Source organism: Malaclemys terrapin, chromosome 2 (genome assembly GCF_027887155.1).
Source record: "Malaclemys terrapin pileata isolate rMalTer1 chromosome 2, rMalTer1.hap1, whole genome shotgun sequence".
Lineage (NCBI taxonomy): Eukaryota > Metazoa > Chordata > Testudines > Emydidae > Malaclemys > Malaclemys terrapin.
The window spans coordinates 1,405,409-1,428,273 of record NC_071506.1 but is presented as its reverse complement, the minus strand read 5'-3'; the positions used below and the strand labels follow the sequence as shown (position 1 = coordinate 1,428,273).

General features: G+C 56.5%; 1 protein-coding gene across 1 annotated transcript; it reads right to left on the bottom strand.

Annotated features, from left to right (window-relative positions):
• Window positions 1–11,831: 11,831 nt before the first annotated feature.
• On the bottom strand, window positions 11,832–22,127 carry SPATC1 (spermatogenesis and centriole associated 1). The gene is made up of 5 exons (XM_054020489.1): window positions 21,914–22,127; window positions 20,750–21,004; window positions 16,033–16,299; window positions 15,499–15,638; window positions 11,832–12,164 (listed from the first exon to the last, which is right to left on the bottom strand). The coding sequence occupies exons 1-5, from the start codon at window positions 22,125–22,127 to the stop codon at window positions 11,832–11,834; spliced, it is 1,209 nt and encodes a 402-aa protein (XP_053876464.1).
• Window positions 22,128–22,865: the final 738 nt, after the last annotated feature.

Genomic DNA, 22,865 nt, shown 5'->3' with positions numbered 1-22,865 from the left:
GGGACTAGGCTTGATGACCTCTTGAGGTCCCTTCCACCCCTTGAATCTATGAATCTGCAAATTTTGCCACCTCACTGTTTATACCTTTTTCCAGATCATCTATGAATATGCTGAACAGCACTGGCCCCTGTATAGACCCCTGGGGGACACCACTATTTACCAATCTCCATTCTGAAAACTGACCATTTATTCCTACCCTTTGTTTCCTGCTTTTTAACCAGTCCATGAGAGGACCTTCCCTCTTATCCGATGACAGCTTACTTTGCTTAAGAGCCTTTGGTGAGGGATCTTGTCAAAGGCTTTCTCAAAGGCCAAGTACACTATATCCACTGGATCACCCTCGTCCACATACTTGTCGACCCCCTCAAAGAATTCTAGTAGACTGGTGAGGCATGATTTCCCTTTACAAAAGCCATGTTGACTCTTCCCCCAACAAATCATATTCATCTATGTGTCTGATCATTCTGTTCTTTACTATAGTTTTAACCAATTTGCCCAGTACTGAAGTCAGGTTTACCAGCCTGTAATTGCCAGGATCAGTTCTGGAGACTTTTTTAAAAAATCGACATCTGTCACAGAGTCGCAGGCTGGGTGCTCTGGAACTGCTCTGAATGAAGGCAGGCAGGACTCTGGTGCAGCGTCTCCCCTCTGGGCGCACTTTCATCAGGGCAAGAAGCCTCCTCGGCTTCTGCGCTTCCTGGGTCTGACCTCAGAGCGTTTAGCCCCCTGTTTGCCCCATGAGCTCCCTGTAGCGAGTCCCCCTGGCTGGGGCACCTGGGGAAGCCTTGCACACCCCCAAAGGGCCCTGCCCCCCACTCTGCCATCAGCATCACTCTTAGTCAGCATGTAAAACAGAAGTTTTATTAGTCACCAGGAGCAAAGCATAGAACAGAGCTTGTTAGCGCAGAAAGCAGGAACATTCAGCAAAGTCCCTCCTGGGATGGCGGATCCTGAGCCCCGAACCCTGGGCTCTCCCCTCTTCAGTCCCCCAGCCGCTGACTGCCCAGCCTCCAGCAGCCCAGCCGCCGACACCCCCATTGCCCCTTCTCCATCCACTGTCTCTTTCCCAGGAAAACAGGTAATCTGGCCTCCACCTCTCTCCTTGTTCCAACTTGGTGCAGCTGGCTGGCTCCTGGTTGAGGGTCCCGGGCCATCAGTTGCCAGGTTACAGAGTGTCCGTTCATTATCTGTGTGCAGGCAGCCACCCGCACCTGCCCACTAGGGTCTCCGCAAAAATCACCCACCCTTGTCCCACCACCTTGTGTAATACACAGGGAAAAGTGAGGCACACATGAAAACATAAAGGAAAAACCTCCCACTTGGTCACAACGTCACATTAGCTATTCTCCAGTTGTCTGGTACGAGGCTGATTTAAATGAGAGGTTACAGATCACAGTATGTAAAAGCATGAATTAGACACAAATCCTTGATCGCAAGTTAAAGAGCATTTAAAACTACATTAGCATGCAGTTTAAATGATTCTAAGTGATGTGCTCTGCCCCGGGGATCAGTCTGTGACAGATCCTGACAGCAGTTCTTAACAATACTTTGTTTTAAATAGGAAAATTACATTACACACACACACACACACACACACACACACACACACTCTCTCTAACCCTATACTATACTTACATTAACCTATAGGTAAAGGTAACAAGCTTACACTATCTGTCGATTCCAGTGCTTTTGCTACTCTCGCTGTTGCTTGATTCTGCGACTCCTGAGCTGGGTTCGCTCACGCTCAGCATCTTCTCCTGCTCTGCTGCCCGGGCAGCGTCTCCTCTTGCTTCTCCAGCAGCGCTTCTTGCTGTGCTTGTCTGTCTTTTATACTGTGCTACTGGAACTTCCTTTTATAGGGCTATTCTTACCCTCCACTGAGCATGCTCACTAGCACACTTGCCCTCATCTTCGATAACCGTGCAAGCAGCCCGAAGTTGGCTCAAGCCAACTGGGCTGAGGCTGCCTGACCTTTGTGTCACCCCTTCCTGCACAGGCCGTACATGAGCTCATGCGGGACGTGCTCCCTTGCACTGTTTTCTTACTTCAAAACGACTAGTGCCTCTGACCCTGCGGCTCGTGCTCCAGGCCTTTCACTACGGGGCTATACCTCATTGTATGTCATTTTTACTACCGAGCATGCTTGGTACGTGACGGGCAGTTTCTCCATGGTAAAGTGACTCCTGATTAGTCAAAAGGGAAACCGGAGACACTAAGTGGAGTCGGGAATTTCTCCCCTCTCCTCCCCTCCCCATCGTTCCTGTCCTGCCTCCCCCTGCTCCATTCCCCTTTCCCAGGGTCTCTGCTGCTCCTCACAGCCCCGCGCCCTCTCTAGGCCCCAATCGATGGAGTGGCACCATTTTGCCTGTGATGGTGGCTTCAGTCTCACTGAACACAGTGGGAGGTGGCAGCCATCTTTGTTAAGGGCATGTAACGATGCTGCTTCCGGCAGGACCCAACTGAGAGTGCCAGTTCAGGACCAATTGCTTAAAACAGGGCAGTTACAGCCCAAGGCTGGGGTTTTTCCACCTCTAAGGCAAACCAAACCAGCCAGACTAAGAGGACTTTGGTCTCACCCCACTGGTTAACCACAAGTCACACAAGCAATTCCCTTAGACGCTCCAGTTTCCCAGTATCACCACCAGTGCCACTCGTTATGGGGACAAATGGTTATGAAAACCAATATCCCAGTAAAAGAAAAAGGTTCTCCTGATCCCAAAGGACCAAGCCCCAGACCCAGGTCAATATACAAATCAGATCTTACCCACAAATCGCGCTGTTGCCAATACTTTAGAATCTAAAATCTAAAGGTTTATTCATAAAAGGAAAAAGATAGAGATGACAGCTAGAATTGGTTAAATGGAATCAATTCCATACAGTAATGGCAAAGTTCTTAGTTCAGGCTTGTAGCAGTGAGAGAATAAACTGCAGGTTCAAATCAAGTCTCTGGAACATCCCCAGCTGGGATGGGTCAGTCAGTCCTTTGTGTAGAGCTTCCATTCGTAGCAAAGTCCCTCCAGAGGTATGAAGCAGGATTGAAGACCAGATGGAGATGAGGCATCAGCCTTATATAGTCTTTTCCAGGTGTAAGAACCTCTTTGTCCTTATTGTGGAAAATTACAGCAAAATGGAGTCTGGAGTCACATGGGCAAGTCCCTGCATACTTTGCTGAGTCACAAGGCGTATTTGCCTTCTCTCAATGGGTCCATTGTATAGCTGATGGTCCTTAATGGGCCATCAAGCAGGCTAGGCAGAGCTAACACGAACTTGTCTGGGATGTTTCCCAGCAACATAGCATAAGTTTGAAATACAGACAGTCTAGAGCCAATATTCATAACTTCAACTACAAAATTGATACACACATATAGACAGCATAATCATAACCAGCAAACCATAACCTTGTCTTATATGACACCTTATATGACCCCCTTTATACAAGATTTGGTGCCACTACAGGACCTTGGTTGCCACCATGTTCTATATGGTCCCAGTTCAAGTCAATAACGTGACAGGGCACCTCCCTTCCCCTTGCAGAGGGAGTGCAGGGAAGTGGCAGCCACCTTGCCGATGTCGGCCCCATGGACAGCAATGGGAGAGGGCGGCCATTCTGGTTAAGGGAAAAGTCACCAGTTGTTTTTATGAGACTGGTAAAAAAAACCAAAATTGCAAGAGTTGCAATGAAACCATGAGCGTCGGCAGCACGGCCTTTCATGCTGCCTGGCAGCGTCCCATGTCTCCTTGCTCCCCGTCAGTCTGTCTGTCTGTCTGTACCCAGTGGGCTCTTGTCATATCCAGATTGACTGATGGACTCATAGACTTTAAGGTCAGAAGGGACCACTATGATCATCTAGTCTGATTTCCTGCACAATGCAGGCCACAGAATCTCACCCACCCACTCCTGTATCAAACCCCTGACCTATGCCTGAGTTATTGAAGTCCTCAAATCATGGTTTAAAGACTTCAAGGTGCAGAGAATCTTCCAGCAAGGGTCTGCAGAGTGCCAGGCAAAAGAGGAACATTGCTGCTCAGACTTGCTTCTCTTTTTGACAAAACATGGCTCGTTCTCATGGGCAGACATTCCACTTTGCCCTTTTCCAGGGGTCCCTGCTGTAGAACGGTGTTTGTGTATGGGACCAGACAGCACTATGCCAGTGCCTGGAAACCAGGTGCAAGACTAGAGCAAGGCAACAACTCAGAGAGGATAGGATGCTCTTTGTTCTACACGTTTTAGAAGGCTGGGAAGAGCAAGGAGGGAGAGGAATTGCTTAGACTGGCTCATGGTGCAGAAAAAGGAGCAACAGTAGGGAATTGTGTAGGGCAACATTTAGACAAGCAGGAAAAAGTGTCCTAACAGTGGGGCAGGGCCTGTCTCTTTGTTCTGTTTGGACAGCACCTAGCATGGTGGGGGCTGGGCCATGGCTGGGGCCCCTTGGGCGATGGTAATGCAGATAATACATCAGCATCGTCACCCCACACGTCGCTAATTGAAGAGAGGGTGAAGAGGTGATTTACTCATGGGCTCCAAGGCCCAGATCCTCCAAGGTATTTAGGCTCCTAGTTGTCTTTGAAATCTACGGGAGTTAGGAGCCAAAATCCCTTTGTGCCTCTGGGCCTCAATATCTCCAAGGGGTTAAGATTTCTGCAAGCCGAGGCTAGCAGAACCCAGCAGGAAAAGGCGGGTGGGAGCTGAAGTCAGTGAAGGTCACCGTGGAAATAAGGAACAGGAGGCCTGGGCTGGATGGTGGGGTCACTGGCTGCATGGTGCAGGGGGCAGGCTGGGTTACCAGAATGGTCCCTTCTGGCTTCATCTATGGCATCTTTTGCCCGACCACAGTTCCCGAGAGCCAACTCCTCAGGGCCAGCTGCAGCCGGTGCACTCAGAGCCACAGCCCTGGGATTTTAGGGTGCCACATTTAATATGCGAGTGGGAACAGAGGCGCCCCGGGGAATACTGCCAGATCTTTGATGTGTTCCACGCCCCTAGATGAAGGTGAAAATCCCTTGGACACGGTACAAGGTCTCTGGCCCCATTGCATGCTGCTCCCAGATGCCAGGTTGCAATCCACCAGGTGTCTACATGGAAAGACAGGTCTGGGGGGGTTTGGGAGCTTTCCTGCTTCCTCTCTTCCAAACCCCTCCCCTCTGGCCTAGCCCAGTTACTCAAATACACCCCCCCGCTCTGGAGAGTAAACCCAAAATTATACCGTCTTGTGCTGCGCAGCGAACTGTACAGCGTAAGCTCATGAAATTCGCCCCCTCCCTCAGTGTGGAGAGAGAGATGCAACAGCTTGCTGCCCTAAGTATGATTTCCACACTGGTTTTAGACAAAACAAAAACAAGTTTATTAACTACAAAAGCTAGATTTTAAGTGATTATAAGCGATAGGAAACAGATCAACGCAAATTACCGTAGTGAATAAACAAAACTGCAAACTGAAATTACCCCACTAGATAGGTAGCATATGAATTAGCAAATTCTCACCTCTCTTATCCCCATATGGTCCTGCACTGCCCTCAGCCATCCCCTCCCCTTGCCCATGGGTCCCTGCCCCCTCCCCATGTGTCCCAGCACCTCCACTCCCATTCAGCCCCTGCCCCAGTCTGTCCCCCGACTAGCCCATCTGAACCCCAGTCTGTGTCCTCCAGCAGCCCCATGTGCCCCCAGATCCCATGCCTCCAGACCTGGCCCCATGCGTATTGAGAGGAAGGCAGCGTCTTTCTATTCCATATCTGCAGCTGAGGCAGCTCCCATCCCAGACAGCTGCTCTATTCGGGTGGCCCCTGGTGGGCAAGAGGCATCACTGCAGCACCTTTCTGGTGTATTTTCTGGAGGAAAAAATCCTGCCCGGCCCAGGAATTCTGCGTGTGCGCACTGGCGCAGAATTCCCCCAGGAGTCCAAATACCGAATAAGACATGTACGCGGGGTCTGGATGACCTTGCTTCTGATACCTAGTGATGAGATGGAGGAAGGACTTCAGGAGCAGACCATGTTTTCAGAGACACGCCTACTCTGCCTAGGAGCATGGCAGGGGGTGCTGCTTTGCCAGACTGATCCGTTTGGGTTCGTTTTGTGTGCAAATCACTCTAGTATTGAGTGCCGGGGTAATGCAGTGATGGGATCCTTACTGTACAGTGATGGGACTGGCTCTCCCTGGAGCCCTCACATGCCACCCGCTAGTGAATTATTCTGCATGCAACTGAGCCCAGGGATCCCTGTGGGACAAAGCGGGAATTTTCTGTACTATTTGATGATGCGTGTGTGTGCCTCGGTTTCCCCTATATTTCACAGATTACCCAGTGGGGAAGGGAGAAGGACTGTTTGCTCTCAGGGCAGGCTAAGAGACCTGGCTATGAATGTCGCTGGGCTGTCTGAGCTGGGATGGGCCACCGGAAAGGACTGGCCCAGCTGACCCCATATTAATGGAGGACTCGAGAAGACAATGGCAAAGACAATCACCGGACGCTGACCCCTGGCACCCAAAATGGGGTGGGGTGGGGAGGGGTTTCCCCACCTCTGCAGGGAGGCTGAGCAAAGACCCCCCCAGCTCGAGAACAAAGGACTGTGAGGAGTGAGGTGGGGGGGAGGTGCTGGCTGCTGGAAGGAGCCTGGCCTCTCCCCTGGGAACTGCCCAAGGAGGTCGGACGGACAGACAGGCAGAGCTGGAACAACGGGGCTCCCAGCTGGGCTGTGGGCTCTGGGCTGACCCCACCGGTCTGGGCTTTAACCCGCGTTTCCCTGGGCTCCCCTGAGCACGTCCCCTGCCGTGAGCAGCTAGCTAACAACCCGCTGTGACAGCGCGGAGTGTCCCTGGGAATGCTGGGCGAGGGGCACTAGCCCCTGCTGCGTGGCCGGGTCTCCCCGGGGTCTGGCTCGGTTGGACTCACTGGGCAGAGCTGAGGGGGGGGCAGGAGGGCTGGAGCCCCCAGAGGTCAGGCTGAGCAGGGAGAGAGGCCCCCGGGGGTCTGGCTCATTGAAGGGCTCCTCCCAGACCGCTCTCAAGCTGGGGCCTAGCATCGATCCTGTGGATCCGTGACATCCTGTAAAACTCTATGTACCCCCTGTGCTCTCTGCCAGCTGGCACCAGGCGTTTCCTGGGTCACACACCCCAGCGCTCTTCCATCGCTAACCTCCGCCTGTCCCCTCGCAGGGCCCTGCCCAGCCCCCAAGCCATGGAGCACAGCCTTCTTCCCTGCAGGCCGCCTGGTGCCATCCTCCTTGAAAACACTGGGAGCGGGCAGCAGCCATCCTTACTCTGGGCAGCTTCCCATCCACAGGCAGGGACGGTAGTTAAATTGCAGATGCTGGGAGTTGGCTTCCGCCCCATTTGGAGCCATGGAAGATGGCTGCCAATTTGAATAAGGGAAAATTTGGTGAGTTTCTTCCCTATCACCATAGCAACTCCCCTCAGATGCTGTCATGGATCCATGGGCCTGGTGCTCTCACACAGCTCTGGAACAGCCCCTCGGAGGACCCTTTCAGTGTGTTAGCCCCATGAGTCTGTCACTGGGGTCAGCCCTCCAGCTTCACCGCCAGCGCGGACCGGCCCTTGGAGCCTTCAGCCCCCTGGGTCATGCTGTGAGCCCCCTGCAGCGAGTCCAGCTGGATTGGACCCCACAGGGAGACTTGTACCCCAAAGGAATCAATGCACATCCGGCTTCCAGACGCTGCAGTGACTCTCAGCCCGCGGGGTAACAGCAGGGGGTTATTAGGTGTCTGGAACAAAGCGTTGGGAGTCGTTAGTTAACATGGAGAATGGAAAGTTACAGCAAAGTCCAGCTGGGTCAGTCCAGAGCTCTCGCCCCCCCTGTGTAGTCCCAGACCAGGAACATCTACTGCCTCCAGCAGCCCACACTTAACCCCACCTGGCCCCTCCCCCGTTCTTTGTCCTCCAGCTGGTCACACGGGGCTGACTTCCTAAGGCATCCAGAGTCGTTTGTTGCTAGGAGTCAAATATCCAGGCAATTGGAGTGATCCTTGTCTTCTTGGACCCTCCATGTGTATGAGGCCCCAGGCCTCAAGCAGCTAAACATCGGTCACACCTGGGTCTCTGCAAGGAGTAAACCACCTCTTCCCCCACCTAACTAACCAGGCACCACCTAGGGGAAACTGAGGCACACACAATATTCATACCAAATATCGTGAAAGAGTCCCACTTCATCACACATGCCAGATGCCTCTGCCCCAGACCCCTCGCCCCATCCCTGACACTCACACGCAGCTTCCCCCAGCCTTTACTGTACCCCCTGCCCGCAGGGCCTGTGACAGTGGGGATCAGCACCCAGATAGCCGGGGATGGAGACTCAGTGCAGAGGACCGAGGAAGCTGCAGCCCGGGTCTGGAGGCCCTGGGAAAGGGCAGGCTGGCGCTTAGACTGGTCGTCACCCGTGAGTGCAGTGCCTGGCCTAACAGGGCCCTGGGCAGGGACTCTCGTGGTTGCTTGTAACCCAGACAGACCGAAGTAGGTTTAGCAGCCCTGCGTCCGGCCCTCTGCCCAACCCTTCACCAACGGGGCTGTGTGGGGTCCCTGCTCAAAGTGAGGAACTCGCTGGCTGTCACAGCGATTGTGGGATGTTTGTACAGGAAAACTGTAGCGTTACGTGACACAGAACACTGGATTCCAAACCTCCGGGAGGTGATACGTCACTTGGGGTGGGGCGGTCTGGGGCTGGCTCTATCGCCGCTGAGATCTGTCGACCCAGCCCTGTGGTTACAGCCTGACCAGATGCAGGCGTGACGCTGCCAGAGAGAAACGGAGCCCAAGGAAGAACTTGGAACAGGGGCCCATTAGGACTGAGCTCAACTTGATGAAACGCCCTGCTCATGAAAAGAGAGAAAAGCCTGGTGTGATGCTGTATAAAACGGACTAGCTACAGTAACACGGGCACCATTGTTACCAAGGGGCATTGAGTCTTGTACACTGTGTGTCGGGTACGGTATCAATGGAAAAGTTACAGTCGGTCAGGTATGAGTATCCTGGTGAAATCCACGTATCATCATTGTCCCGGCAGTTTTGCACCTTGGCGATGTATCTGCATCTCAGACCTGTGCTGTGAGCCTGGGTGACACCCCAAGTGGGCTGACATCAGGGCTAGTCAGCTGTAAGGATACTCCACTCTCACCATGGGCTCGTCCCACCCAACAGGGCTTCCTCGGACAGCAAGGAGCCAATGGCCACCCCTGTGATTCAGCAGGACGTGGGGGCACGTGCAGGGCCGGCGCAACCCATTAGGCGACCTAGGCAGTTACCTAGGGCGCTGCAATTTAATTTTTTTTATAATTATTAATGGAGAGATCCCATCTCCTAGAACTGGAAGGGACCTTAAAAGGTCATCGAGTCCAGCCCCCTGCCTTCACTAGCAGGACCAAGTACTGATTTTGCCCCAGATCCCCAAGTGGCCCCCTCAAGGATTGAGCTCACAACCCTGGGTTGAGCAGGCCAATGCTCAAACCACTGAGCTATCCCTCCACCAATTTGGGGGATGGTGACCGCGGCGGCATTTCAGGGTGGAACCTTCTGCCCCAAAGGGCGGCAGAAAAGCTGGCAGCGCTCCTGGGCCTGTGATCTGCTCATGTGACCCTGGACTGCATCTTGGGCAAGTAACTTCCCATGCACATGGCAGAGCATTTAAAGGGCCCTGAGACATCTGCACTGGGCGCTCAGCGTAGCAAGGTGGGGGTGTGTCAATTGCCAGCCTGCCGAGGGAAAGAGCAGGGCGTTTGGAGCCCAGAGCAAGGTGCTGCCGGTAGCTTTGAGACAACATCCCCCTGTGAGCACAGACAAGAGCCCTCCCACGGCGAGCAGGTGGTGGGGAGTCACCCTGCACACCTTGGTTAACCCGGAATGTGTCACACACCTGCACCGAGCTAAACAATAATACATCAGCCAAAGGGAAGAGGCGAGTGGGAGCAGCACCCAGCTCCTCTGCAGGGGCAGCACACAAACCGCAGGCTGCCCAGGGCCTGCACTGGCCACAGGGGAGAAATGGGGCAGTGGGCACGCTCCACAGCAGCCTGCCCTGTGGAGTGTGAATGTGGGGCACCCCGGTCCTCTCTAGGGGCACTTGAGGCCCCACATGCTTCCTCACCAGCTGGGAGACCATTTTCTCCAGCCACCTGCTGGTGGCTGGGCCCTGAGCTGTGCACAGGGCATTCCTCCTCTGTACGGCCCGTACGCAGCCCTGCGCTGTGCCCTGGGGCAGCCCTGTTCTCTGGGCAGCAGTGCTGCTCAGATGTGATCCCTGCCCAAGACGCTTGCCAGGCCAACCAAGCCCAGACACCCAGTCTTGGCACAGGTGCCAGGCCCTGCTACTGCAAACCCACTGCTGGCTAGATTGTCCCTGCAACGCTCTGCCTCCGAAGGGCCGGCTTTGACTGGAGAGCGGCAGAGGGCTGCAGGTGCCTGGGCGGGATCTCGTCTCTGCCCAAACCCTGTGGAGGGGACATGCTATGAAGAAAACACAGGGTACAGCTCCCTCAGCACTCCCCATCCCCCCATTTGCACCCCCGGCCAGCACCCCTTTGCATCCCGCACACGGGGAGCCAGGGAGGGCAGGGTACGCTAGGAAGCGAGGTGGTGTCCGGCAGGCAAGGACAGGCCCTGCTCGGAGGAGGGAGCCTGGCACCCACCCACTCGCAGGCTAAGGGCAGGTACCTCCGGCACTGCCCTCCCTGGGCTTTCTCCCCAAGCAGCGGGGTAGGCGAAGTGCCCGGCCTGGCTCCAGACCCCTGTGGGACTGAGCAGCCGTCACGGCAGCGTGTGCCAGGCAGGCTATCGCGTGCCCAGGGGTGACAGGTGTTACCAGAGACCCATCTCCACCCCTGCAGGCCCCGCAGCTGGGTCCCCGCTCTTCCGCCAGAGCACCTCCCGGCTGTGGGACGACTCCATTGAGGAGGGGCAGCTCGCCAGCAACCTGTTCGGCTCGGGCTCCAGAACATCCTCCCGGGCCAGCAAGACATTGATCTCCGAGGGCCAGGTCTCTGAGGCCAGGGCCCGAACCCCTGAGTCCTCCTACCGGAGCTCCACCGACTCCAGCAAAAAGTACATGCACACCCGGCTGCCCTCCAGCGTCAACTTCAAAGGTAACAGCCCCTGCCTCAGGGCGGGGGGGGGACACACACGTGTCTGTGGGGGTGTTTGTGTGTATATGTTCATGTGGAGGGGTACATGTGCATGTAGGGTGTTCGTGTGGGGGCTATGTGTGTATGAAAGGGTGTTCGTGTGTACATGGGGGATTATGTGTGTATGTGGGGTGCTTTGTGTGTGGGGGGGTACGTGTGTTTGTGGGGGTGTTCGTGGGGGGTAAATCTGATGAGGGTCAACAAGGACAAGTGCAGAGTCCTGCACATAGGAAGGAAGTATCCCATGCACCGCTACAGGGTGGGGACTGACTGGCTAAGCAGCAGTTCTGTGGAAAAGGACCTGGGGATTACAGTGGACGAGAAGCTGGATATGAGTCAGCAGTGCGCCCTTGTTGCCAAGAAGGCTAACATCATACTGAGTTGCATTAGTAGGAGCATTGCCAGCAGATCGAGGGAAGTGATTATTCCCCTCTATTGGGCACTGGTGAGGCCACACCTGGAGTATCGCGTCCAGTTTTGGGTGCCCTGTGGCGGGTTCGATCACAGAAACCCCCTTGGGACTGTCACCTAATGTGCCGAGACTACCAGGGGGCTGGTCCTGGGCACGGCTTGGAGACGAGGCCCGGAGAGCGTTGGTATAAAGTTCATTGGCTCTCGTGCCGCGTTGGTCTCAAATGAAGCTCTGGGGCATCGGGCCTTTTGCTGAATGTTTAATTGGCTCGCTGCGGCGCACAGGCAGGCCAGCCTGGGCTCACCAGATGAACATGGGCTTGCCGTCATCCTTGGCCAGCTGGGCGAGGCACTCAAGCAGAATGACGGCGTTGTCCCGGACGGGTTCGGGCACCGTCTCCAGCACCACCTTGCGCAGGAAGTCCACGTTGTTGTAGGAGCCGCTCTCAGAGGCGGCCAGCTCTGGCCGCTCCCGCAGAATGCCATAGGCGTTCACGATGTACTCGGTGAAGCTGGGGTGCATGCATGGGTTGTACCCCACCGCCTTCAGGCGGTTCATCATTTCCAGGTAGCGCCGCGTCATCGCTGTGCACTGCTGCTCATCCACCTGATTGGAGATGGGGTTGGTGGATGCCTGGAAAAGAGGAGTGGTTTGAAGGGAGGGGTTGGGCACCCTGAGGTCAGAAACCCCAGTTAACTTATCTCAGGGGGGCAGAACAGAGGAGACCGGATTCAGCCCGACAGTCAGCCTGTGGGACTCACTGCCACTACATGTCGGAGTCTGAAATGGGATGAGAGTCCGCTGGCCAGAGTCACTGCTAACCCCTAACTCAGAATTCAGACGGGCATGAGCCCCCAGGGCAGGAGCCAGCTCCCCGGGACAGACTCAGAGGAACTCCTCTGGGGCAGCTCACCCCACAATTGATACTGCAGGGCTCCTGCACCGTCCTCTGAACAGCGGGTGCCGGCTGCTGTCAGAGATGGGAGCCTGGCTGGCTGGGTGGGGGCTGCCCTGCCAGGCCTGGCTGGTTGGGTCAGGGGGACTGGCTGGGCCAGGGGCTCCCCATTGGGTAGTTGTGATGTTATTGATATAATCTGGGACCATATAGATCATTGTTGCAACCAAGGTCCTGTAGTGACACCCAAATCTTGTATAAAGGGGGTCAAATGGGGTGTCTAGGACAAGGTTATGGTTTACTGGTTATGATTATGCTGTCTATATCTATGTATCAGTGATGTAGTTGAAGTTATGAATATTGGCTCTATACTGTCTGTATTTCAAACTTATGCTATGCTTCTGGGTGACATCCCAGACAAGCGGGGATTAGCTCTGCCTAGCCTGCTTGATGGCCCATTAAGGACCATCAGCTGTACAATGGACCCATTGAGAGAAGGCAAATATGCCTTGAGACTCAGCAAAGTATGCAGGGACTGGCCCATGTGACTCCAGACTCCATTTTGCTGTAATTTTCCACAGTAAGGACAAAGAGGTGTTCTTACACCTGGAAAAGACTATATAAGGCTGATGCCTCATCTCCATCTTGTCTTCAATCCTGCTTCATACCTCTGGAGGAAGTTTGCTACAAGCTGAAGCTTTGAACGAAGGACTGAGGACCCATCCCAGCTGGGGATGTTCCAGAGACTTGATTTGAACCTGCAGTTTATTCCATCACTGCTACAAGCCTGAATCAAGAACGTTGCCATTACTGTATGGAATTGATTCCATTTAACCAATTCTAGCTCTCATCTCTATCTTTTTCCTTTTATGAATAAACCTTTAGATTTTAGATTCTAAAGGATTGGCAACAGTGTGATTTGTGGGTAAGATCCGATTTGTATATTGACCTGGGTCTGGGGCTTGGTCCTTTGGGATCAGGAGAACCTTTTTCTTTTACTGGGGTATTGGTTTTCATAACCATTTGTCCCCATAACGAGTGGCACTGGTGGTGATACTGGGAAACTGGAGTGTCTAAGGAGATTGCTTGTGTGACTTGCGGTTAGCCAGTGGGGTGAGACCGAAGTCCTCCTAGTCTGGCTGGTTTGGTTTGCCTTAGAGGTGGAAAAACCCCAGCCTTGGGCTGTAACCGCCCTGTTTTAGCAATTTGTCCTGAGTTGGCGCTCTCAGTTGGGTTCCGCCAGAACCGCATTGTCACAGTAGCCAAGAGCTAGGGCTGGCTGGGCTGGGAGCTGCCCCACAGGGGAGCCATGAGCCTGGGTGGGCTGGGCTGGGGGCTACCCCTCTGGGGAGCTGGGGCTGGCAGGGCTGGGGAGCTGCCTCGCTGCAACAGGGCCTGTCCCTGGAGCATGGCCACAGGACGGGAAGGGCTAGTTCGAAGGGCCGTGTACATTTCAGGGGGAAAAGCTCTGTCAGTGCCCGTCCCATCCATGCAGCCCAGGGCCTGGGCAGGCTCGTCCTGAGTCGAGCGGCTCTGGCTGTGAACGCAGTGGCCATGGCTTCCTACCCCTTCCCAGAGGACGCTCACCAGCAACCACGCACCGCACCATAACAACTCTAACTCAGGAACCAACCCATGCAACAAACCTCGATGCCAACTCTGCCCACATATCTACACCAGCAACACCATCACAGGACCTAACCAGATCAGCTACAACATCACTGGCTCATTCACCTGCACGTCCACCAATGTGATATATGCCATCATGTGCCAGCAATGCCCCTCTGCTATGTACCTCGGCCAAACTGGACAGTCACTACGCAAGAGGATAAATGGACACAAGTCAGATATCAGGAATGGCAATATACAAAAAGCTGTAGGAGAACACTTCAACCTCCCTGGCCACACAATAGCAGATGTAAAGGTAGCCATCTTACAGCAAAAAAACTTCAGGACCAGACTCCAAAGAGAAACTGCTGAGCTCCAGTTCATTTGCAAATTTGACACCATCAGATCAGGATTAAACAAAGACTGTGAATGGCTATCCAACTACAGAAGCAGTTTCTCCTCCCTTGGTGTTCACACCTCAACTGCTAGCAGAGCACCTCACCCTCCCTGATTGAACTAACCTCGTTATCTCCACACTGATTTATACCTGCCTCTGGAGATTTCCATTACTTGTATCTGAAGAAGTGAGGTTCTTACCCACGAAAGCTTATGCTCCCAATACTTCTGTTAGTCTCAAAGGTGCCACAGGACCCTCTGTTGCTTCCCCAGAGGATCTGTCCCCCTGCCAGATGGAGCTGCCTGATGCTCGGGGAACCTTCCCCGCGGTTTGTCTGCCCAGGTGTGGCCCCGTCAGCAGCGTGGGTCGCGCACTGGCGCTGGCCCCTTGGTGCAGCCATTCGGGTCTACGAAGCTAAGCAGCCCTTGTCTGCACGGGGCAGCCCTGGCTAGTCCCACCTCTCCCCACCCGCAGACTGCTATCTTAGGGGGCTGGGCATGGGGCTGGGCACTTTGCCTCTAAGGCCCTGTTGAACCCCTGCTGACGCTGCTGTAACCCACAGCCCTGACCCTCCAAGGGGCCCTGCGTGAGATGGGCAGGTGGATTCTCAGCCCCTTTTCTAGTGGCCAGGCATCCACTTGGCCGTACCCCATCGCGACCCATTGGGGAGCGCATAACATGCCCCTCTGGGGCCTCCGAGCTGCCCCAGGCTGCCTGTGCCGCAGAGCAAGGGCTGGACCCTCCCCTCTCGCCCAGGGGCAGGGCGCCATGGGGAGCTTACCCTGCCCTGCCAGGCTGCTCTGGGGCTGATGAGACGATCCAGCTGCCCGGGCTGGCGTTCGCCAGCAGGCTGGAAATGGCCCAGGGTAGGTAATGAGCCCCACCCCCTGGCAGTTGGGGTACACACAAGAGGGGGCCCCCGTTGGCTTCAGCTCCAGCAGAAAGCACCTTGTTGTCCCTGTCCTGGTGAGCTGGAGCACCCCAGGGCGCAGCTCCGCGCACAGGCCAGCGTTAGCAACGTGCCAGCTGCAGAGCCAGGCCTGCCCAGCCCTCGGCTGCTCTCCTACCTGGATGATCTTCTCAGGGATGTTGTTGACGGTGAAGCCGTAGAGCCGCACACGCTCGGGGAAGATGCTGGAGAGGATCCTGCGATCCAGCTGAAAGGCGATTTCCCCCACGATGCGTTCCCAGGTCAGCTGGTTGTGATCTGCAAGGCCCCAGGAACGCCGGTCAGGGAGTCGTCCACTCTGGCCCCAGCCGCCCCAAGGCGCCAGCAATAGGAATCAGCTGGATGGTGACCCTCACTGGCAGGCACGAATCTGTGCAAACAAGCCACGTTTCTATGGCAATGCCCCCGGCTCCCTCGCCCTGTGTGCACACTGACCCCTCCCCATGTCTGCCCGGCCGTGGCTGTGCGGTAACTTCCTCCTGGATGAGACACGGCACCGGGGCCAGGACACAGGCAGAGATACCAGCCGGGCCACCTCATTCCCAGCTGTCTGGTTCCCACAGAGCCACCGGGGGTTCCCCAGCCGGGCCATGTTCGCCTGGGGCTCTTGCTGTGACCACGACCCGCAGGCCGCACAGTAGCGGCCGCTTACCTTTGACCATGCTGGGCTTGGAAGTGGCCCCTTGTGTCTGGGGCCTATCGGCGGCTCGGAAGACCTTGCGCGTCATCTCCTTGGGCCTGACGTCCGGTGGGCGCTGGGGGTCCTGTGGAGTCGGGGGCATATGGAAGCTGACGGGGGCGACCCTGCTGGTGGGGGAGGTGGCACTCTGCGGGAGCAAGGGCATCTCTTCGGTGAAGACCGTGTCGTTGAGGTTGGAGTCCCATGGCGAGACGTTGTGGGGGACGCTGTCTGTGGAGGCTGCAGGGGACCAAGAGCCCGCGGTGAATGTCCCCACAGCACCAGACCAGCCCCAGCCCTGCCAGGGAGTGTGAGCCACGCCGCCAAAGCAAACCGCCCCGGCGCTTGGCTGCCTTGGGCATGCCAATCTGTCCATCCTGGGCACTGCCCCTACGGACGCCTCCCCAGGCCCTGCCCCAGGGCCCTGCCCTGGCACCGGCTCCCGCCACCAGCACCAGCTTGGGGGCTGAGGCGGGATGGGTGCACTGGAAAGGCCTGGCCCAGCCTGCCCGCACTACAGCCCCAGCCGGATGACACAGAAGAGGCCTGGAGCCGGGAGGTGCTGGGCCCAGCCGCGCCTGGGGGCCTCCTTCTGACAGCTGGCACCTCAGCGCCACAGAGCCACTGGCAACCCCAGGGCAGCTCAGAGAACAGCCACCGGCACCAAGGAAGGGGCTGGGGAGCCAGCACCGGGCCGGGGAGGGGGGAGAGGAGAGGGAGCTAAATCCAGCTGCTTGGCCAAGAGACAGCTCTGGTGAGGGGGCATTCAGAACTGGGGTGGGGGTCGCGAAGGGTGCAGGCCCAGTGAGGGTATTCAGAGCCATAGGGTGGCCAGGTGGCCAGTTTTTGACTGGAACGTCTGGTCGAAAAGGGACCCTGGCGGCTCCGGGCAGCACCACTGACCGGCCGTTAAAAGTCCAGTTGGCGGCGCACGGGGCTAAGGCAGGCTCCCTGCCTGGCTTCACGCAGCTCCTGGAAGCGGCTCCGAGGCGCAGGGGTGTCCACTGGGGCTCTGCGTGCTGCCCACGCTCCCGCCCCAAGCGCCAGCTCCGCAGCTCCCATTGGCTGGGAACCGCAGCCAATGGCAGCTGTGGGGGCGGCACCTGCGGGCCGAGGCAGAGCGCACCGCGCAGAGCTGCCCAGCCGCGTCTCCACCTAGGGACCGAGGGACGTCGCGGCTTCCAGGGAGCCGCCCGAGGTAAGCGCTGCTCAGAGCCTGCACCCCCTTCCACACCCCAACTCCCTGACCCAACCTGGAGCCCCTTCCCTCACCCAAACTCCCTCCTGGAGCCTGCACCCCACACCACCCCCCAACCATTGAACCAGCCCTGAGCCCCCCACACCTCTGGAACTCCTCATTTCTGGCCCCACCCTGGAACCCACACCCCCAGCCCAGAGCCCGTACCTCCTCCCCCACCCCAACCCCCTGCCTCAGCCCGGAGCCCCCTCCAACGCGCTGAACCCCTCAGCTCCAGCCCCCAGCCGAAAGCCCCCTCCTGCACCCCAAACCCCTGATCCCCAGCTCCACCCCAGAGCCTGCACCCCAACTCCCTGCCCCTGCCTGGAGCCCCTTTCCACACCCTAATTTCTGGCCTCACCTTGGAGCTCACACCCCCATGTAGAGCCCTCACCCCCTCCTGCACCCCCCCCCCTGCCTCAGCCCAATGAAAATGCGCGAGTGAGCGAGGGTGGGGGAGAGCGAGTGACAGAGGGAGGGGGGATGGAGTGAGTGGGAGGCGGGGCCTAGGCAAAGGGGCGGAGCAAGGGCTCGGGGAAGGAGCAGGGCAGGGGTGTTCAGTTTTGTGCACTTAGAAAGTTGGCAACCCTAGCCATGGGGGCGGGGAGCACTGAGGGTACAGATTGGGGGGTATTCAGAGCCATGAGGGGGTCGTTGAGGGTGCAGGCCCTGTGGGGGGTATTCAGAGCTGGGGGGGGGGAGTGTCGTTGAGGGTGCAGGCCCAGTGGGGGTATTCAGAACTGGGGGGGGGCACTGAGGGTGTAGGCCCTGGGGGGGATATTCAGAGCCATGGGGCTAGGAGGAATGGGGTGAAAGGAAGGGACGTTCAGGGTGACTGTCAGGAGAAAGCTGCAGGGAGTGAAGTGGGTTGAGGTGAGGTGCTGTGTCCTGGGGTGGGTGGGACCCCCCCAGACTCCCCCTCCCCCAGACCCCCAGGGGCAATCAGCACTGACTGGACAGAGCCCTGAAGAGCCGCCCAGTGGCCAGGCCCTTAGGGGGTGGTGTCCGGAGTGACGGCGGCTCCGAGGAACTGTGCCAGCCCCACAGACACATGTACCTCCCACACGAACACCCACACATACACATGTGCCCCCACATACACAGGTCCCCCCCACAAACACACGTATCTTCCCCACAAACACCCCCACCCCTACAAACATGTACCCTCCACACAGACACCCCTACAAATACATGTACCCCCCCACAAACATCCCCCACTCACACAGGTACCCCCCACAAACACACTTACCCCCAGATACACACATACCCCCCAACAGACAAAGACTCATAGAAGATTAGGATTGGAAGGAACCTCAGGAGGTATCTAGTCCAACCTCCTGCTCAAAGCAGGACCAACCCCCAACTAAATCATCCCAGCCAGGGCTTTGTCAAGCCTGACCTTAAAAACCTCTAAGGAAGGAGATTCCACCACCTCCCTAGGTAACCCATTCCAGTGCTTCACCACCCTCCTAGTGAAAAAGTTTTTTCTAATATCCAACCTAAAACTCCCCAACTGCAACTTGAGACCATTACTCCTTGTTCTGTCATCTGCCACCACTGAGAACAGTCTAGATCCATCCTCTTTGGAACCCCCTTCAGGTAGTTGAAAGCAGCTATCAAATCCCCCCTCATTCTTCTCTTCTGAGACTAAACAATCCCAGTTCCCTCAGCCTCTCCTCATAAGTCATGTGCCCCAGCCCCCTAATCATTTTCGTTGCCCTCCGCTGGACTCTCTCCAATTTGTCCACATCTTTTCTGTATTGGGGGGTGTGACGTTACACTCCATATGATTTTATGAAAATATGCTTATGAGTGGGAATATAATGTAACAGGAATATGCTTCATGCAAAAGGTCTCTTGTAAGGTATCATTACAAAGCTTATAATCTACTGAGTGTGATCATCCTATTTGTATGAATGTATCATTCTTGTATCTGAAACTAGAAATATGAAATATAACTCTGAGTCCTATTGTAATTATGCAAAGTGTAGGCCATTAATGGTGGTTTGGAATCTTGATGGCTCCCATCAACTAGGACAATTGGTTGTAAATAGCTCTGTTTACTTGCAAGCCTTCCTGTGAGTCAGGCCAGGTAGGATGGAGGCTGGGGTCCCACAGGACATGTGACCATGTCACCTGGTACTGGAATCCATCTTAAACCTGGTGTTTTTCCAGTTAGAAGGAGGGATGGGGACCCAAAAAGAAAAAAGATTCCTGCCGTGTGCCAAAGCTATATAAGGGGGTGGAACAGAACAAGGGAGGTTCCAGTCATGAGAAATCCCCTAGTTACCACCTAAGCTGAAACAAGGACTGTACCAGAGGAAAGAATTGGGCCCAGACTAGGAAGGAGTCTAGTCCGTGAAAGAAGCTTATTGGAATATCTCTGAGGGTGAGATTTTATCTGTATTCAGCTTCTTACTGTATTAGGCTTAGACTTGCATGTTTTTGTTTTATTTTGCTTCGTAACTTATTTTGTTCTGTGTGTTATTACTTGGAACCACTTAAATCCTACTTTTTATACTTAATTAAATCACTTTTTGCTTATTAATTAACCCAGAGTAAGTGATTAATACCTAGGGGAGCAAACAGCTGTGCATATCTCTCTATCGGTGTTATAGAGGGGGACAATTTATGAGTTTACCCTGCATAAAGTTTATACAGAGTAAAATGATTTGGGGCTTAGAGCCCATTGGGAGCTGGGTCTGGTTGCTCGAGGCAGAAGCACTTCTTAAGCTGTTTTCAGTTAAGTCTGTAGCTTTGGGGCATGTGGTTCAGACCCTGGGTCTGTGCTGGAGCAGACTGGCATATCTGGCTCGACAAGGCAGGGTTCTGGAAGCCCAAACTGGCAGAGAAAACGGGCTCAGAGGTAGTCTCGGCACATTAGGTGACAGTCCCAAGGGGGTTTCAGTGATCGAACCCGCCACAGGGCACCCAAAACTGGACGCGATACTCCAGGTGTGGCCTCACCAGTGCCCAATAGAGGGGAATAATCACTTCCCTCGATCTGCTGGCAATGCTCCTACTAATGCAACTCAGTATGATGTTAGCCTTCTTGGCAACAAGGGCACACTGCTGACTCATATCCAGCTTCTCATCCACTGTAACCCCTAGGTCCTTTTCTGCAGAACTGCCGCTTAGTCAGTCAGTCCCCACCCTGTAGCGGTGCATGAGATACTTCCTTCCTATGTGCAGGACTCTGCACTTGTCCTTGTTGACCCTCATCAGATTTACCCCCCACGAACACCCCCACAAACACACGTACCCCCACACACACAAAGCACCCCACATACACACATAATCCCCCATGTACACACAAACACCCTTTCATACACACATAGCCCCCACACGAACACCCTACATGCACATGTACCCCTCCACATGAACATATACACACAAACACCCCCACAGACACGTGTGTGTCCCCCCCCCCCGCCCTGAGGCAGGGGCTGTTACCTTTGAAGTTGACGCTGGAGGGCAGCCGGGTGTGCATGTACTTTTTGCTGGAGTCGGTGGAGCTCCGGTAGGAGGACTCAGGGGTTCGGGCCCTGGCCTCAGAGACCTGGCCCTCAGAGATCGATGTCTTGCTGGCCCGGGAGGATGTTCTGGAGCCCGAGCCGAACAGGTTGCTGGCGAGCTGCCCCTCCTCAATGGAGTCGTCCCACAGCCGGGAGGTGCTCTGGCGGAAGAGCGAGGACCCAGCTGCGGGGCCTGCAGGGGTGGAGATGGGTCTCTGGTAACACCTGTCACCCCTGGGCACGTGATAGCCTGCCTGGCACACGCTGCCGTGACGGCTGCTCGGTCCCACAGGGGTCTGGAGCCAGGCCGGGCACTTCGCCTACCCCGCTGCTTGGGGAGAAAGCCCAGGGAGGGCAGTGCCGGAGGTGCCTGCCCTTAGCCTGCGAGTGGGTGGGTGCCAGGCTCCCTCCTCCGAGCAGGGCCCGTCCTTGCTTGCCGGACACCACCTCACTTCCTAGCGTACCCTGCCCTCCCTGGCTCCCCGTGTGCGGGATGCAAAGGGGTACTGGCCGGGGGTGCAAATGGGGGGATGGGGAGTGCTGGGGGAGCTGTACCCTGTGTATTCTTCATAGCACGTCCCCTCCACAGGGTTTGGGCAGAGACGAGATCCCGCCCAGGCACCTGCAGCCCTCTGCCGCTCTCCAGTCAAAGCCGGCCCTTCGGAGGCAGAGCGTTGCAGGGACAATCTAGCCAGCAGTGGGTTTGCAGTAGCAGGGCCTGGCACCTGTGCCAAGACTGGGTGTCTGGGCTTGGTTGGCCTGGCAAGCGTCTTGGGCAGGGATCACATCTGAGCAGCACTGCTGCCCAGAGAACAGGGCTGCCCCAGGGCACAGCGCAGGGCTGCGTACGGGCCGTACAGAGGAGGAATGCCCTGTGCACAGCTCAGGGCCCAGCCACCAGCAGGTGGCTGGAGAAAATGGTCTCCCAGCTGGTGAGGAAGCATGTGGGGCCTCAAGTGCCCCTAGAGAGGACTGGGGTGCCCCACCTCGAAGCACACTGGGGTTTCCTCAGGACCGTCCAGCCGGCTCAGCTCCTGGGGCCATGCCGGAGACCCCAGCTGCCTACCCCCCGCCACGGCGCTGTCCCCGAGCCCTGCCTGACCTGGGCTGAGGACACCGGTTTGCTGTCTCTCATTGGACCTGCTGGAGGCGACCGTGGACAGCGACGTCTCGCCGCTCAGCGACTGGTTCCGCAGGACGTTTTTCAGCTCCTGGTTCTCTTTCATCAAGTCCACTAGCTTCCTGAGCTCCTTGTTCTCAGTGATCAGTGCCTGGATCTCCATTCTCAGCCGCTCGTAGCAGCTGATCACGGCCATCCCCGGAGAAAGGGGGCTTGCGCTTGCCAGCGACGCCATGGGGAAAGGGATTTCAGGGGCTTAGGTGGACTGGGAGCTGGCCATGCACCCCCCTCTGGCCTCCACTGCTGGGATGGTGGCTGGCCGGTGGTGATGACATGAGCAGGGCAGCTGGCAGACATTGTGATGTAAGCTCCCGCTTCAACACCAGAGCCCAGGGGCTCCCCTGGCCGGTCCTGTGCTAATAGGGCTGGGGGGGAGCCAGTGGTGGAGAGCTAGCATGAGCCGGGAAGGGGGCCCCGGCCACAGGGTGTCTCCAGCCACCCAGTAGGAGCTTGGGGCACAGCGCACAGAGGTGCTGTCCTGCTCTGCCCCTTCCCTTGCTCCCCGCGCCCCCTCCTGCCCTGTGGTAAACAGGCACCTGCCACCCCCCAGCACGTGCCAACCCATCCCCCTCCCTCTGGCTTTGCAGGGGGGCAGCAGCGAATGGCCCGGCCAGGGCCCCCCGGCTGGCCTGGCCCCGGAACCTTTGGCCAGTTCCATGGAAGGCGTCACAAAGGGACGCGGGAGTCCCAGGCCCCGGCTGCACCTCCAGGCTCCTCTGCCCCCCAGCATGGAGCCACAGCAGGTGTAAGGGTGCGAGGCCGGCTGCTCCGCCCAGGCCCTGTGCCAAGGCACCATGTCTCACGGCTGCAACCAGCGCCCGCATGGCCCCTGTGCCCACGGCACAGCAGGCACCTGGAGCTGGGCCTGCAGGCA

What these genes read in the sequence shown, in the direction of transcription:
- SPATC1 (XM_054020489.1), bottom strand. Translation starts at nt 22,127, where the DNA reads ATGGCCGTGATCAGCTGCTACGAGCGGCTGAGAATGGAGATCCAGGCA. An exon ending in AACCGGTGTCCTCAGCCCAG is followed by an intron (nt 21,005 to 21,913) that starts GTCAGGCAGGGC and finishes CCACCCCTGCAG; the next exon opens with GCCCCGCAGCTGGGTCCTCG. An exon ending in CAAGCCCAGCATGGTCAAAG is followed by an intron (nt 15,639 to 16,032) that starts GTAAGCGGCCGC and finishes GGGGCCTTGCAG; the next exon opens with ATCACAACCAGCTGACCTGG.